The sequence below is a fragment of the Columba livia genome, chromosome 2 (genome assembly GCF_036013475.1).
Source record: "Columba livia isolate bColLiv1 breed racing homer chromosome 2, bColLiv1.pat.W.v2, whole genome shotgun sequence".
Taxonomy (NCBI): domain Eukaryota; kingdom Metazoa; phylum Chordata; class Aves; order Columbiformes; family Columbidae; genus Columba; species Columba livia.
The window spans coordinates 68,210,754-68,225,405 of NC_088603.1; the positions used below are offsets into that span (position 1 = coordinate 68,210,754).

At 37.8% G+C, this 14,652-nt stretch overlaps 1 protein-coding gene across 3 annotated transcripts in view; it reads right to left on the bottom strand.

Moving 5' to 3' along the window:
* Window positions 1–14,652, bottom strand: part of DTNBP1 (dystrobrevin binding protein 1) — a 73,099-nt gene that overhangs the window by 41,720 nt on the left and 16,727 nt on the right. For all 3 annotated transcript variants that reach the window (XM_065052358.1, XM_065052359.1, XM_005512534.3), the window contains exon 6: window positions 12,843–12,975. In XM_065052358.1, coding sequence (XP_064908430.1) covers window positions 12,843–12,975 — 133 coding nt within the window. The remainder of the gene's footprint in view (window positions 1–12,842; window positions 12,976–14,652) is intronic.

Sequence of the window (14,652 nt, forward strand, 5' to 3'; positions counted from 1 at the left end):
GCAGTTTGGTAAGAACCAGACACTAAACTTAAAATGGAAAGGAGACTATGACCTCTAAAAACACTGGCAAAATAGATGACTTAAGATTAAATTACTAAATTTTCTAGATGTGTAATTACAAATTTCTAGACATGTGTACGGAAAAAAAATATTACAAAGTATTATATTTCTCCTCCCCTTTGTAAGTAAATAAATAATTTTGTATTTATTGATAACCTGTCAGGAAGAAGATGCCTCCTACACTTTCTCTATGAATCTAAAGACAAAAAAATCATCTACAGAAGCAAATACATTGAAGCTACATTAAAAAGGAAACAATGTATTTGGAACACAGACATTCTATAAAAGAAAAAGCAGTTAGCTTAAGGAAAAATATTAAACTGAAAACAGTTCTAGAAAACAGTCATCTTCCAAACACGTTTGAAAGACAAGCAGGAGGGAAAAAACTGCATTGGAAGTAGGCCTGGATGAATAGCTAGGACTGTTGTCTCTCATTATTTTAGATTTTGTCATATTAAATTACCAGCTTTGATGCTGTATATATCACACTTTTGTATTTGTTCTTCTTTTACTTTAAATCGTTCATTCTTTGACATCATTTTTCACATTAGGTTTATACAAAAGCTACGACAGCAGAGCTCAGGCTTTGATGGATAGCTTACTAACAACATCATCCTAGAAGATAAAACTATAGTACAATGCATAATTTCAGCAGAAGAGTTCTGTCAGCTGCTTCAGCTCAAGTCTATTAGCCTGTACATGTCTTCCCCAGGAAAAGGTTAGTCTTCTCCTCTACCCCATTTGCCTAACTCGTTTAAGACAACTGAAAGCTTTCCACAAAGAAATACTCCTGGATTTTACAGACTTCTTGTCAGAAAAAAAAAAAAAATCATGCACTTCACAGATGGATGAGATAACCCTTTCCATTATTATTAGAAAGAAAATACACAGACCCACCTTGCCCCCAGCCTCCCTATAGATGAAGCCCAGTGTGGGCTGCTCGCCATCTATCCAGGACTAAAGGAACTCCTGTGCAGGCTCTGACTGCTCATCAATCAAACCCACTATCTGGCACCTCACTATATGCTCTTTACCTACTAAATTTTAGGTTAGTACCAACTAATCTGGCTAGTTAACACAGATAAGAATATTCTTTACCTTTTTACAGTTAACAATAATAAGAAGAAAGGAATTAATTAGCAGTTGTATTATAATATAAATACCTCCTCTCTCAGGGAAAGATGAAGTTTAGTACCACTGAGCAAGAAAAAAAACCCACTAAAATAACAAACTAAAGGATAAAATAATCAGACTATAAGTGCATGAAGGAGGCACTTTAAAAGTAATCTTATTCTGCATGCAGTGCAATTTAGGAAGCCCACCTTCTTTCCTGAGAAGCAAGAGACTGTACAGGCTGTATCTACACTCAAGTCATGCCCATGAAAACCATTCACATAATCACAGAATGACTGGGTTGGAAGGGACCTCTGGAGATCATCTAGTCCAACCCACCCACTAAGGCAGGTTCACCCAGAGCAGATCACACAAGAATGTGTCCAGGCGGGTTTTGAATGTCCCCAGAGAAGGAGACTCCACATCTTCTCTGGGCAGCCTGTTCCAGTACTCTGGCACCCTCAAAGTAAAGAAGTTTCTCCTCATATTCAGATGGAAACTCCTGTGCTTCAGTCTGTGCCCAGTGCCTTTCATCTTGCCATTGGCCACCACTGAAAGGAAACTGATCCCATTTTCTCGTCATCCACCCTTGAGATATTTATAAACATTGAAGAGATCCCCTCTCAGCCTTCTCCAGGCTGAACAGACCCAGCTCTCTCAGCCTTCTCATAAGAAAGATGCTCCAGGCCCCTAATCACCTTTGTAGCCCTCTGCTGGACTCCCTCCAGTAATTCCTTGTCCTTCTTAACTGAGGAGCCCAGAACTAGACACAGTGCTCCAGATGTGGCCTCACTAGGGCAGAGTAGAGGGGGAGGAGAACCTCCCTCGACCTACTGGCCACACTCTTCTTAATGCATCTCTTGGCCACAAGGGCACAGTGCTGGCTCATGATCAACCTGTTGCCAATCAAAACTCCAAAGTCCTTCTCTTCAGTGAGGCTTTCCAGCAGGTCAACCCCCAACATCTGGCCATGCATATGGGCATATCTCTTCCTTTCCAGTTGCTTGTTTTCATAAAATCGATGGAGGGCTTAATTATTCTGAGAAATTCTATACCCATCAAATTTGGTTGAAAATGACCTACAGGATAGCAGTAAGTAAAGGGCACCAATTGTCAGCAAAACGGCAAATGCATAAGCCTGGTTGCCTACTTCTTCATTAAGTCAGGATAAACACGATATTTAGTTATATTTTAATGCTGGCATAACAGACACACTAATCAGATTCTCAAGCCCCTTCTGAGCATGATGGACATAGGTAATTCTGACGATAAACCCCTCTATGCACCATGCCTAATAAAGCATAGCTGATAATGTCTCACGGTTCAAAATAACCTAAAGAAATTAAATCAAAACCTTGTTAATGCAACAGATTGTTGCGAACTTCTCTGAAACATCTCATCAAAAAATATCTGAGACGCATGTATAGAGAGAAAGGATTGAAAAAATACAATACTCCATTTTATTCTGAAGTATACCTTTTATACAAATTTTTACTTGTGAGACATGTAATGAATTCTAAAGCGAGTTAAAACTGTCTTGCCTTGAAGTTCTGATGAGACAGGATGTGTCTTTTGAACTATTATTTTTAAGTAAGTATTTTAAAGAACATTTTGGAATGTTCTTATGATCATGTTGTCAGTGGTCTCAAATTCTTCATTTAAAGAAAGTTGAGCTTCAGGGTTTGTGGTGAGAATATATAATTTTGGAGACCATAGACCACTGTCTACAGTCTATAACTAGTCCCCCAGAGTAACCTACACAACCAGAGCTTAGATAAACATATAGAGGGCAAATACAAATTCCCAAGTACCTTCCCAGTCCTATCAGGCTTTTCATTGCACTGTTGGATTAACCCTGCTTTAGTCACTGGGCAAAAGAGATAAACACTAGGAAGAAAATTCTGTTGGATATCACCGATAAACAGCAACAATAAAAAAGGATAAAGAAGAATATTGGAGTTATATGAGCATGACATGATTCCTCCTAAATTCCACCCTCTGACCCAGTCAGATTTGCGAATCATGTTAATACACCAGCACAGAAGTCATCCAGAGTGCCTGGCCCCTGGTTTGCACAACTGGGTTACAGGATGAGGCAGCTTCAAGGTCAGCCTGAGATGTTCCTGAACCAATGCAGACTGGAGAGAGAGACAAAGAGGCCCTACTACAGGGCTTCCACCTGCTCTACAGCAACTAGACAAGTTTATAAATACTAATATGTGGCCACTTTTAGAGAGAGCGTAGAAATAAAACTAGGTAATTTGTGGAAGTGTCCTGCACATATGCAGGCCATAACAGAGATCTGAAAGCAGGCCAGCAGCAGTCCCACCCTTTCTGTGCTTCTGTTAAGATAAGTAAAACACACATCTAGCCTCAAGGAAATACTACTTCAAGAAAACCCCATCTTGCATTGAAAGGGGGACACTTACCTAAAGTCAAATCCAGACAATACTTGAATCAAGTATCCTATCTTAGACTGAATAAATAATTTTATTTTCTATATCCCAACAATTTTCATACCTAAAAATGCACTATGAATCAAGTAAATGCAGCTGTCAGTAAGACAACAACTGGGTTTATAATTACTGAAACTTGATGTTTCTGCTAAAGCACATGGCATGGAATTATCTGTGTTGTCTTGTCACTTTTATATTTAAGGAATTAAAGCAGCTGATGAAAACAGGCCAATTCATATACGTAAAACCACATTTAAAATTTGGGCTGCCTGCAAACTCAAACATGTTTCCATTATTTCCCAATTAATCCACTTATTTCTTTACAATTGCACAGATTAGCACGTTTTTTACTAAAGAAAAAACAAACTCTCCAAAACACTTAGAACTCCAAACACAACTGTGCAGCAATGCCCTGATTCAACTTGCTCAGAACTTAATATAAGGCCTGCAGTAGCATATTCACTGAAGCAGTTTTGTTTGGCATTTTGGGTTTTTTTGTTTGGTTTGGGTTTTGTGTGTGTGTGTTTTGTGGTTTTGTTTTGGTTTTGGTTGGTTTTGGGGGTTTTTGTGTGTGTTTTGAGTTGGTTTTTGGTGTTTCTTTGTTCTGGGTTTTGTGTGTGTTTTTGTTTGTTTGTTTTTAATAAAACTTAAACAGAACGGAAGGACAAAGTATCAAAGATAGTAACTTCTGTTTAACAGCTTATTGACCATCTAGTAGTGACCATCCTCATGTCTTCACTACCCAGTTGAGGAACAGACAGTAACTGCAAGACCACACATCCTGCTGGACATTTGCACAGCAGTTACAGTTTTAAGTAGGTACACATAAGGGAAATTCTCAAAGATTTAAGTAGGGTATTAAATGCAGACAGTTGCAAGCTTTGCAAACACTTCTGAAAGCAGATCATTGTCCTGTCTTACACCTGTAGACAGTGAAGAATTATCAGTCATTCCTTGGCTGCTCAGTTCATTGCAAATCCTTATTTACACTTCTTTAAACAATACCTTTGATTAACTCAAATACCTTTGATTAACTCAAAATTGTCTTCAGTAACCTCAATATATCGTCCATATGATCTCAACCCACAGAATCTCTCATAAATACCTAGCCAAATAAGAATGTAGATGAAAAAAAACAAATTTGGTGGAGTCAACATTGTTAAGCTTTAAGTTACTAAAATCAATGGGAATTTCATTTGTTCAACATAAGTAAGACAAGGTTCTCAGGTTTTACTGTACCTTGCAAAGGTACAGTAACACTAAGATCAATTTTCCAAACATAACAAAGCACTAGGGAATTCAATTCAGTACCAAGAGACCACAGAAACACCAAGTTTTTTACAGTTATGCCAGTAGGCAGAAGTGACAGTTCCATGTTTTATCTTCTAGAGGAAAGAGCAGGCAGATAAGAAAGTAACGAAGTCATAAATGAATGCCAGGAATAACTTTATAAAACTAGTTCTGAAAGTAAAGGCAAATAAATTCAAACTACTAGACTTATGCGTAAACAAAATACAATCTCAAGACAGTATATGGATGGTAAAAATTGAGTATTAAGTTTAAAAAATTTTACAACAAGATGTATTTACAGATGTCAAGTTGTAAACATTATTTAAAAATGACATTTAAAGAACATACAGCTGCTTATCTGCAATTTCATTTAAAAATATTTCTGGCATCTAACAAGTTATAAAACCTGAAAGATACTGCATTTCACCTGTCTGATGCACTCAAATTTTCAAAACTGTATAAAAATAATTTCCTTCCATAGCCCGATTCAAGCTCTAGTCTGCTAAAAAGCCACGAGAATGACTTTCCTCTGGATGCCATCAGAAGTAAAAGCCAAAACCCTGAGAACTAAAGATTTATGTCACTTGCATGGGACACAGAAATAATTTAAGTATTTTTTTAATGTACTTAGGATTAGCACTTATGACAATGACACAAAAATGTTTTTCATTCCCCAGATTGCTTGAGCACCCTTTTTCAGATGACTTAGGTCAACTATTACTCTTAAATACCTTTAAGCCTGAAGCAATGAAAAGCATATAAGTAATTAAAAAAATCCAGAAAAGTAAAACTATTACTAAAATACAGTTGGAATTAAGCAGCAGGCAAGGTTTTCTACTTCTCTGAAGAAACACTGAAGAGAGGTCAGGATTCTTCACCATCAAATGTGAAATCTTATACAGTAAAGAGCAAAGAACTAAGGAATTTAAAATGACATTGCAATGAAGATTTTTTTGCTTCCATACTCAAATGGAGCTACAAAAGTAGTGGAAGTCTTTCCGTGTCTTCCATTGCCCCAAATAGAATGGATCAAAGCAAAATTTCATAACAAATACTGCAAACATCAACTGGTTATCAAGCTAATAAATACAATATAAACAAATTCTACCCTCATGTACTCAGCAGTTTCAAGGTACAGTGAAGCATTTCTCTTTGGATGTTCCGAAAAAAGAAACAAACATTTTTGTTGATGAAGGACATTGGGGTTCACCTTCCAGGTGCTAGCATTCAAAAGAACAGTAAAGATCAGGGAGATGGTAAGAAAATCAGAAGAAAATGGTAGAATTGAAATTATTAAAAGCAAAAAAGACTTCTGCCTTCTGCTAAGAGTCTGATACAGGTTGCTTAGGACTGGAACCATTCCAAACTGGAATTCGAAATGTGGAATAAATTCTCAGGTTGCCCTGAAAGCTTATGCCTTCAGATGTAAGCTTTTGCACACGACATGGTTTTGCTTTCATTCTGTTGCTATCAAAAGAAAAGGACAGCTTTGAAATATAAGGGGTTTTTAACTTTTTATGTTGGTATGCAACGTTATTGGATCACTAAGAGATACGTGTATCAGCACTTTTATTTTTATCATACAACCAAAACATTAGGAATTGAAGTTCAAAGCTGAAGTTTGAGAGAATAAATTTAAAAGAAGCTACGAACAACTACAAGCTACAAAGAAATTTGAGAAGCTGAAGTTTAAGAGAAAATACAAACATGACCACCAACGGCTACCCCCACCATCAACTCCACTATCTTTAATCTTTCCTAGAAAGAAAAACGGTTCTTGTAAACTGGCTTTTCGTAAATAGCCACAAAACAAAATCCAGACCTTCCTTTAACTTGGCTATTGATTTCCCCATAAGCATTAAAAGAAAAAAAATAATTACATTATTAAAAAACTAGCCAAGCTTTATACACTAAGTGACATATATGCCGCAATTCCACAAAATCAAAGCAGTAAAAAAAGCCTGTAACCCCATATGCACTCTTTACCATTCATGCTGTGGTCCCAGACAACATCAATGAAATTGGGACAGTCAGAAGCTACCATTTTACCACTATCCTCAACACATCCCTTTGACACAGGAATGTAAAATCTCCCTCATGGAGGTGTTGTCAATAAATGCATTTAACATATTTTTGTGAACAATTTTTTAAAAAATTGGGTTTGGATGAAAGTGAAAAAGGTGAAGACAGACAGAATTTATCAGGAGGCAAAGAACGTATTTTAGCATGGTAATGACAAGCACCTTGGCCCTGGTCTCCTGCCACGAGCCACAAATTAATTCCTTTGACACAATTTTGGGGTGACAGAGAATACAAAACTATGATTAAGGCAGTCCTAAATTTGTTTCTATTATTGGTATGGTAAGTCTGGACAAAGAATGCCCAGTACTGACAGATTGACAGGATTTGCAGATTATGCCCAGTAACCAGCACTACATAAAGGCAGAGAAAGGTCATGCAGGATTGACAGCATGTTTAGCATTTTCTAGAAAACACTAGTAAAAAGTGCTCTAAGAGGCAAAGGATCCAACACAAACATTCAGTCTCGAATCACAGATCACAAACACCAACAAAGAAAAAACCTCTTCTATGCCTATTCAAAAGAAAACTAAACTATAAGGAGAAGCTACACAACAAATCTCTTAATGATGTCATTGCCTCTCTGCATCAAGCAAAGACCACCACAAAAGAAAGGCAAAATTAAATCAGCTTAAAAGTGACAGAAATTACACTGTACATTCACACTTTGCAAATAATATAAAAAAACTGCTGAAACCTCTACAATCTTTTGATCTGCTATATATCTGAATGAGTCTTGCCTGATGCCTTCAAAAACTCAAGAGGAATGTGGCATGAAAACTTACTTTGATGAAAATTTTCACGAGAACTATGAAATGTGCAGCTACAGTCTTACAAGTACCTTGCAGTATATTTAATTTGGAAAGGAAAAAAAATATACCTGTTTGAAATGTTTGCAACAGTGGTATATTTTTACATATAAAAAGTTAATTTGCCAAATTAACATGTAAAGCTTAAAACCTTAAAATTGTGAAAGTACAATTTAAATGTATCAGTGCCAGATGGGGGGAGTCATCACTGAAGATGATGTACTGTACAGAGTACTGTTCTAGCTTATCACTTGGGGAATGCCATGGGATCTAAATAAGATGTACAGACACAGAAGTCTTCCTTTAGGTGACACGATTTTGTATGGCAGTATATTACACATTCCACCTTCGCTCTTCTGACCTTGGTAAAAACCATTAATTTAGGTCAAACAAGATCACAACTAAATGGCAGCTTTTTACAGAAATACAGCAGGAGTAAAGATAATACTTGAAAGCAACACGCAGCAGAATAATAAACCAAAATATTTTTCTATGTTAGTGAGTAAATAACCATTAACTGGCCCAAGTTAGAAGGAACTTTTTCAAAAAGCAGACAAATCTGAATTGTCTAAAGAAGTTTTTTGTATTTACTTTTCAAATGTTAACACAAGCCACTGCATCTAAATGCAATAATCCTTACTGTCCCTTCTGTTCCCAAAGCAATCAGAGAGATAAAATCAACAGAAGCACATACAGAACAAATGAACTCAACAGTAACAACTGATTAAGACATTTTCTCACATACACATCTCTAATGTACACAATGCAATTGCCATAAATTTTACACCCTTCTGGATGAGAAAGTGAATCAAACATTCTTCTCCTCCAGAAGCATAAAACCATCATGACAGCATGGCAATGCATCTAATAAGAATTATGACAATCTTTCCAACTCCTTAACTGCTACAGTAATTACCAACACATTATTTAAAAACAAGTAAACCATTAAAATCCCAAAATATACATTTTTAAGAAAGTATTTTCTATTTTGGTAAAATCTTTCTTTAAAGCTCACCAGAAAGGAAAAAAAAAAGCAGTCTCATAAAGGTTTGTAATATTTCCAGTGACAAGGACTCTTTGCTATCTCCAATGTATTCCTACAAAACATTGCAGTTGGGCAGCTCCTTTTAGTTGATAAAATAACCAGGAGTTGCTATTTCTCAAAAAATGGTGATCTGTCTGAAACGGATACAAATGGTTCTAAAAGCTTCATAGGAAGTACAGCTTCAGGAAAGAATAATTTTATCTTATGCCATAAGCCTGCAATGCAGTGCAAATAAAAACTGGCATAAAAGTGAGCTCTGACAGTGCTTCCTAAAGGACATAGTGCACTGCCTTGGGAACGCAAGAATTTCCATAGGAGGTGGGAGGGATACAAGGAGGTTGCTGCAATCAGAAACAGGACATCCTGGGTAGTAGGGTGAAGAGAAGAAGAATTGTGCTTGATTGAGAAGAGGACAAGAAACAAAACAGCATCCTTTAAAGCTCACAAACATGCAAATGATTGCAGCAGGACTAACTTGAGAAAACAAGGCTGGAAATCCAGACTTCATACAATGCTGGTACCCTGATCAATGGATTTAAAAACAAACAAAGAGAATACCGAAAATCCAGAGATAAGCACACAGAAAAACAATCCCCCCAAAACACCAGGCTTTAAAATATATTGTGGAAAACACCTTGGACTGATGAATCTACTTGGAAACTAGTACTCAACACTATGACAAAAGACAAAGAAATGATCTGTTTGAACTGACATAAAGTTGCTCTATTTAACAGGCAGACCTACTTCTGAAAATCAGTTCCCATAGTCACCATAGCTGCATTTCAAAGATTTAATGTTGACCTAAAGCACTTTCTTTTCAAGAGACTTGAACTACATGAGCTTCTAGCCTAAGCTGTACAATGACTATAATAAAATCACTTTTTGTTATGTGCATAAAATAACCACAGTTTCTAGAGTTTGTGTTCATCTTTTTCATCCGTATTTTGTCAAAACAGAGGAAATACTGTTTTGCTGTGTTTACACAAAACCACTCACTCCTTGGAAATAGTATTTCTGTTAAAGAAACCCCTGAGCCCCCATTTGATTCTTTCAGTAGCTGGCATCACAGTAAAGACCCCAAACCCTAAGAGAGGATGACAGAAAATGGGTTCCAAATAGACATAACAAATCACACTCACATTCAGTTAACCAGCTGTTTGTTCTCCAAGTATCTACATTGCCAAATGTACTCCTAGTAATGAGCCAGCAGTTAATTTCTTACCTAAATAAATACAGTGGTAATGATCAACGAGAAATTACCTGCATTTTTCCTGTTTTGTCTAGATCTGACCAAATGTAATCAGCTTATAATTATGTTAAGTAGTTTGCTTAGCACTCTATTTATAGAACTGATTAGATGCTGCTAAGCAGAGTAGGCAACAGTTTAACACTTTATTTTGACGTTGAAAGCAGAGGTCAGGGGAGGGGGAGCGAGAATGTTAGAGAGAACAAACAAAACTCAGAAAACTTTTGATAGATTACCGTATTTTAGGGGATACAAATCTGTTGCTTTATGGGCATTCTAAATTTGTGTGTCATTTGGTTAAATAGCACATATTTAGAATTTTGAAATTACTACTATGAAGTGTTTAATTACTTAAATAGGTCCAAACAAGCAAATATTCAGCCATACTGACTCCTGTCTCTTCCCAGAGAGAGAAAATAGTGTTGTGCTGCTTGGGAAAGAGAAAATTCAGATTGCAGAGTAATGACAAGAGTGCTGCTGAGGCCCTGGCTTGAGGCTAAACTAACTGAACAGGATGGGAAAAACTGAAGGACACGACATGAGAAGTCACTGGATGTGACAGATAACACGGTAAGAAGCTGACAAAAGCTACAGATAGCACGGTGAGGGATGGTTGGATTTCACAGGTGGTTAGAGGGGAGCTAAGTTAGAAACAGCCCAACTTCACAGAAAATTGAAGAGGGATCTTTAAGGTATCAGGGACCTTTTGGGAGGCAGAACTTGCAATGCCAGAAGTACTTCAGTAACTGTATCTGTAATGCCATAGAAGGACAAGATTTCCTAGAAAATGGTATCAGAAATACCAAATTTGAGTACCAAGACCAATAGGGAAAAAGTAACTAGGGGTGGATTGCTTATGTATGAGGAGACTGGAATTAAAAAAAAAAAAGGTACAAGGGTGGCAAAAAGAAGGTCAAGAAAGAAGAAAACAGACCAGCTCTGCAAAATGTGACTAGGGCTGACTGGTGCAGCCCTGCCCTTGATCACCACATCCTAATTAGGACTGTAAACCAAACCGGTTGTTTTGACCACACCACATGAGTCAAACTTCATTCCGCAATCAAGAGAAGCGGGGAAGGTGTCAGGGCACTTTCCCTGGCCAAAAGAAGGACACTTGGTTTGACAGATCAAGTAGCCTGGTTAGTCCCATGTCAGTGCTGCCTCTAGGTCTGTCAGCATCCACGTCTACCCACCATTCCCTAATCACACAGTATCACACAGTATGTTTGGGATTGGAAGGGACCTCAAAAGATCATCTAGTCCAATCCCCCTGCTGGACCAGGAACGCCTAGGTGAGGTCACACAGGAACATGTCCAGGTGGGTTTTGAATGTCTCCAGTGAAGGAGACTCCACAACCTCCCTGGGCAGCCTGTTCCAGTGCTCTGTCACCCTCACTGAGAAGTTTTTTCTCAAATTTAAGCGGAACCTCTTGTGATCCAGCTTGATCCCATTACCCCTTGTCCTATCATTGGTTGCCACCGAGAAGAGCCTGGCTCTGTCCTCATGGCACTCACCCTTTATATATTTATAAACATTAATAAGGTCACCCCACAGTCTCCTCCAAACTAAAGAGACCCAGCTCCCTCAGCCTTTCTTCATAAGGGAGGTGCTCCACTCCCTTAATCATCTTCGTTGCCCTACGCTGGACCCTCTCCAGCAGTTCCCTGTCCTTCTTGAACTGAGGGGCCCAGAACTGGACACAATATTCCAGATGTGGTCTCACCAGGACGGAGTAGAGGGGAAGGAGAACCTCTCTCAATCTACTAACCACCCCCCTTCTAATACATCCCAGGATGCCATTGGCCTTCCTGGCCACAAGGGCACAGTGCTGGCTCATGGTCATCCTGTTGTCCACCAGGACCCCCAGGTCCCTTTCCCCTACACTGCTTTCTAATATGTAATTTCCCAACCTATACTGGAACCTGGGGTTGTTCCTGCCCAGATGCAGGACTCTACACTTTCCCTTGTTAAATTTCATCAGGTTATTCCCCGCCCAACTCTCCAGCCTGTCCAGGTCCTGCTGGATGGCAGCACAGCCTTCTGGTGTGTCAGCCACTCCCTAATGCAGGTCTGTCAGAGACCGTCTTTGACAAATTGCTTCAATTTAACTCCTCATTTCCTCATTTATTTAATGGACTTAACACCACTTTTCTTATCTCCTTCAGTAAGGTTATTTTTGGCACCATCAGTAACAAAACCAAGAAAGTCAAGACTTATTTAAGCTCTAAACATTTATCCCTTGCTACTTTATCTTTTAGATAAACTTGTCTTTGCAAGCAAGAGAATCTCAGGAGAGTAATACCTAACATACAGAGCAAAAGGTACTCATAGTACAGGATAGGATAGAACTAAAAAGACAGAAGAAAAATAGAGTTCTTAACTTTACCCTTTACAACACATGAGAAACAGAGAAATTTTTTTAAAAGGGTGACTAAAAGAAACAATGACTTATCACTGCTTATTAACAAGAGCCCTTAGCCCAATTGTTTTTAAAAGAATAATAAGCATGATTTCATCTTAACAACAATGTAGAGATATTTTTCCAAATACACACACTCTTTGTTATCACCAATAGTTAGACCAACACTACATGAATCTATTACAAATTTGCAGCTTCCTGTCAAAGATTATTGTTTCTTTAAAAGATGAAAATAAAAGGGATTACATTACACATGGGGTGGGGGGAGGGGGGATCACAAAAGGCTTATATTTTACGCTTATTTATATCAGTTTTTTTATATACCTTTTTGTCTTCTTGTAGTTTTCCAGCTGTAAAGTCTGCATACATTTGTATCTTTCCAACTCACACTGTTCACATAAGTCCTCAAGACACAATAGATGATTCTCCATTTCTTCAAAGTTTGCCTCCAGCTGGGCTGTAAGAAATACTTACATGAATATCAAATTGTATCAATAGAAGGACAGCTCACCTGAACAGAAACAGGAATTCATAATGGCAAATAATTAACATGGTAATAATTACACATATATAAACAGCTCAGAAAGATAAACAAATCTCTAGTCCATATCACATAGTAAAGAGTGACAGCAGAGCCACATTAAGGGAGATCTAGCTGAAGTTCCCTTTGTAGTTAAGATGCTGAACCACTATATTTGTCCCAGCATCTTGGTCTCACAGGCTTGTTGTCTGTACTTCAGGAAAAGCAGCATCCAGAACCCATAATTCAATTTTTCTTCTTGGGCACACTGTCAGTTTACCCCTTCCTGCCTGATACCAATCTGAGGAAAAAAACTGTGCTGACCAATGGCAGTACTAATCTTAAATGATTCAAATGAAGTGAAGGTGAATAATACCGGGAGAATTTTAACTCTTACATGACCTCATAATGATATAAAAGAATACAGACTTTGAAAGTTTACTCTGAAGACAGACCCTTTACTGACAGACAAATTTCTAGTTACAGCTATACATACCCACGGACTTAAAAACATGCAAAACCTCTTCATCTACTCTTTAACCGTAATTGTTCAGAGTCTCAAGTTAGAAGAGATCATGCCAATGAAAAGCCCTGAGAAACCTGATCTTTTGTCATAGCTTGCCCTGTTTTGAGTAAAAATTTGGACTAGAGAACTCCTGAGATCTCTTGTGACCTGAATTATCCATGTGAATCTTGTATCAAAAGATCACCCTCTCTGTGGACGATTGATGCCTAACTCAATTACTCTCCTCAGGATCCCAAACTGGAAAAACTATTTTCCCAAATTCTAACCAGCTAGTCACTCTGGGATGGAATTGTATGAATACAGGGCTACTATTTCCCCTTTTGTCAGGACTTTTCCTATAGCAGAGGGAAGGTAAATTGCAGAAGGAAGGACAAATAACATTTTTAGAGACAACAACAAGCAAAGAATAGAAGGGATTTTGCAGTTCAGAGACAGACTAATCTGTTGCAGTGTATCAACTTGATTGTTGATGCAAAGAACTACACAGATGATGGAATGAAAGAGCAGAAACCTAAAGCAATCCTGAGTTTTGGCAAACAGCTGTATTTCACCTTTGCCTGTAATGGACAGAAGCAATCTCATAAAGCAAGACAATAACGAATTCAAGGTAGAAAAAAGTGATTTAAAGTTAATGTGTTCTGGATGCTCAAAAGAAGGAAACAGCAAGCTGAAGGCATCAGTCAGATCTTATATTCTGGTTTGGCTATTCTACTTGGAGCCTATCTTGAAGTATATAAAATTTCAACTTTCTTAGCCATCACTCAATTAGAAATTGTTATCCTAGTGGTCCCCCTAGCAAACCAAAAGTTAAGACCTTGTAAAAAAATTTCCTACCATGCATAGTCAGATATTCAGCTCCAATTACTTAATAAGATTTTTTTTATTCCTAGCAAGTTAAGGTACTGCTCCACAACAGTCATAAAGGGAAACATGAATCACATAATCAACAAAGATTTTCTTAAAGTATTTATCTGTATACAGAGCACTGGATGGAGGGGGAAGTGCGGGGCGGGGGAAGGGGGCAGAGTGAGGTAAAGGCCATTGACAATGTGGAAACAAGTTCGAGGGGAAAAACAAAAAAAAGTCTT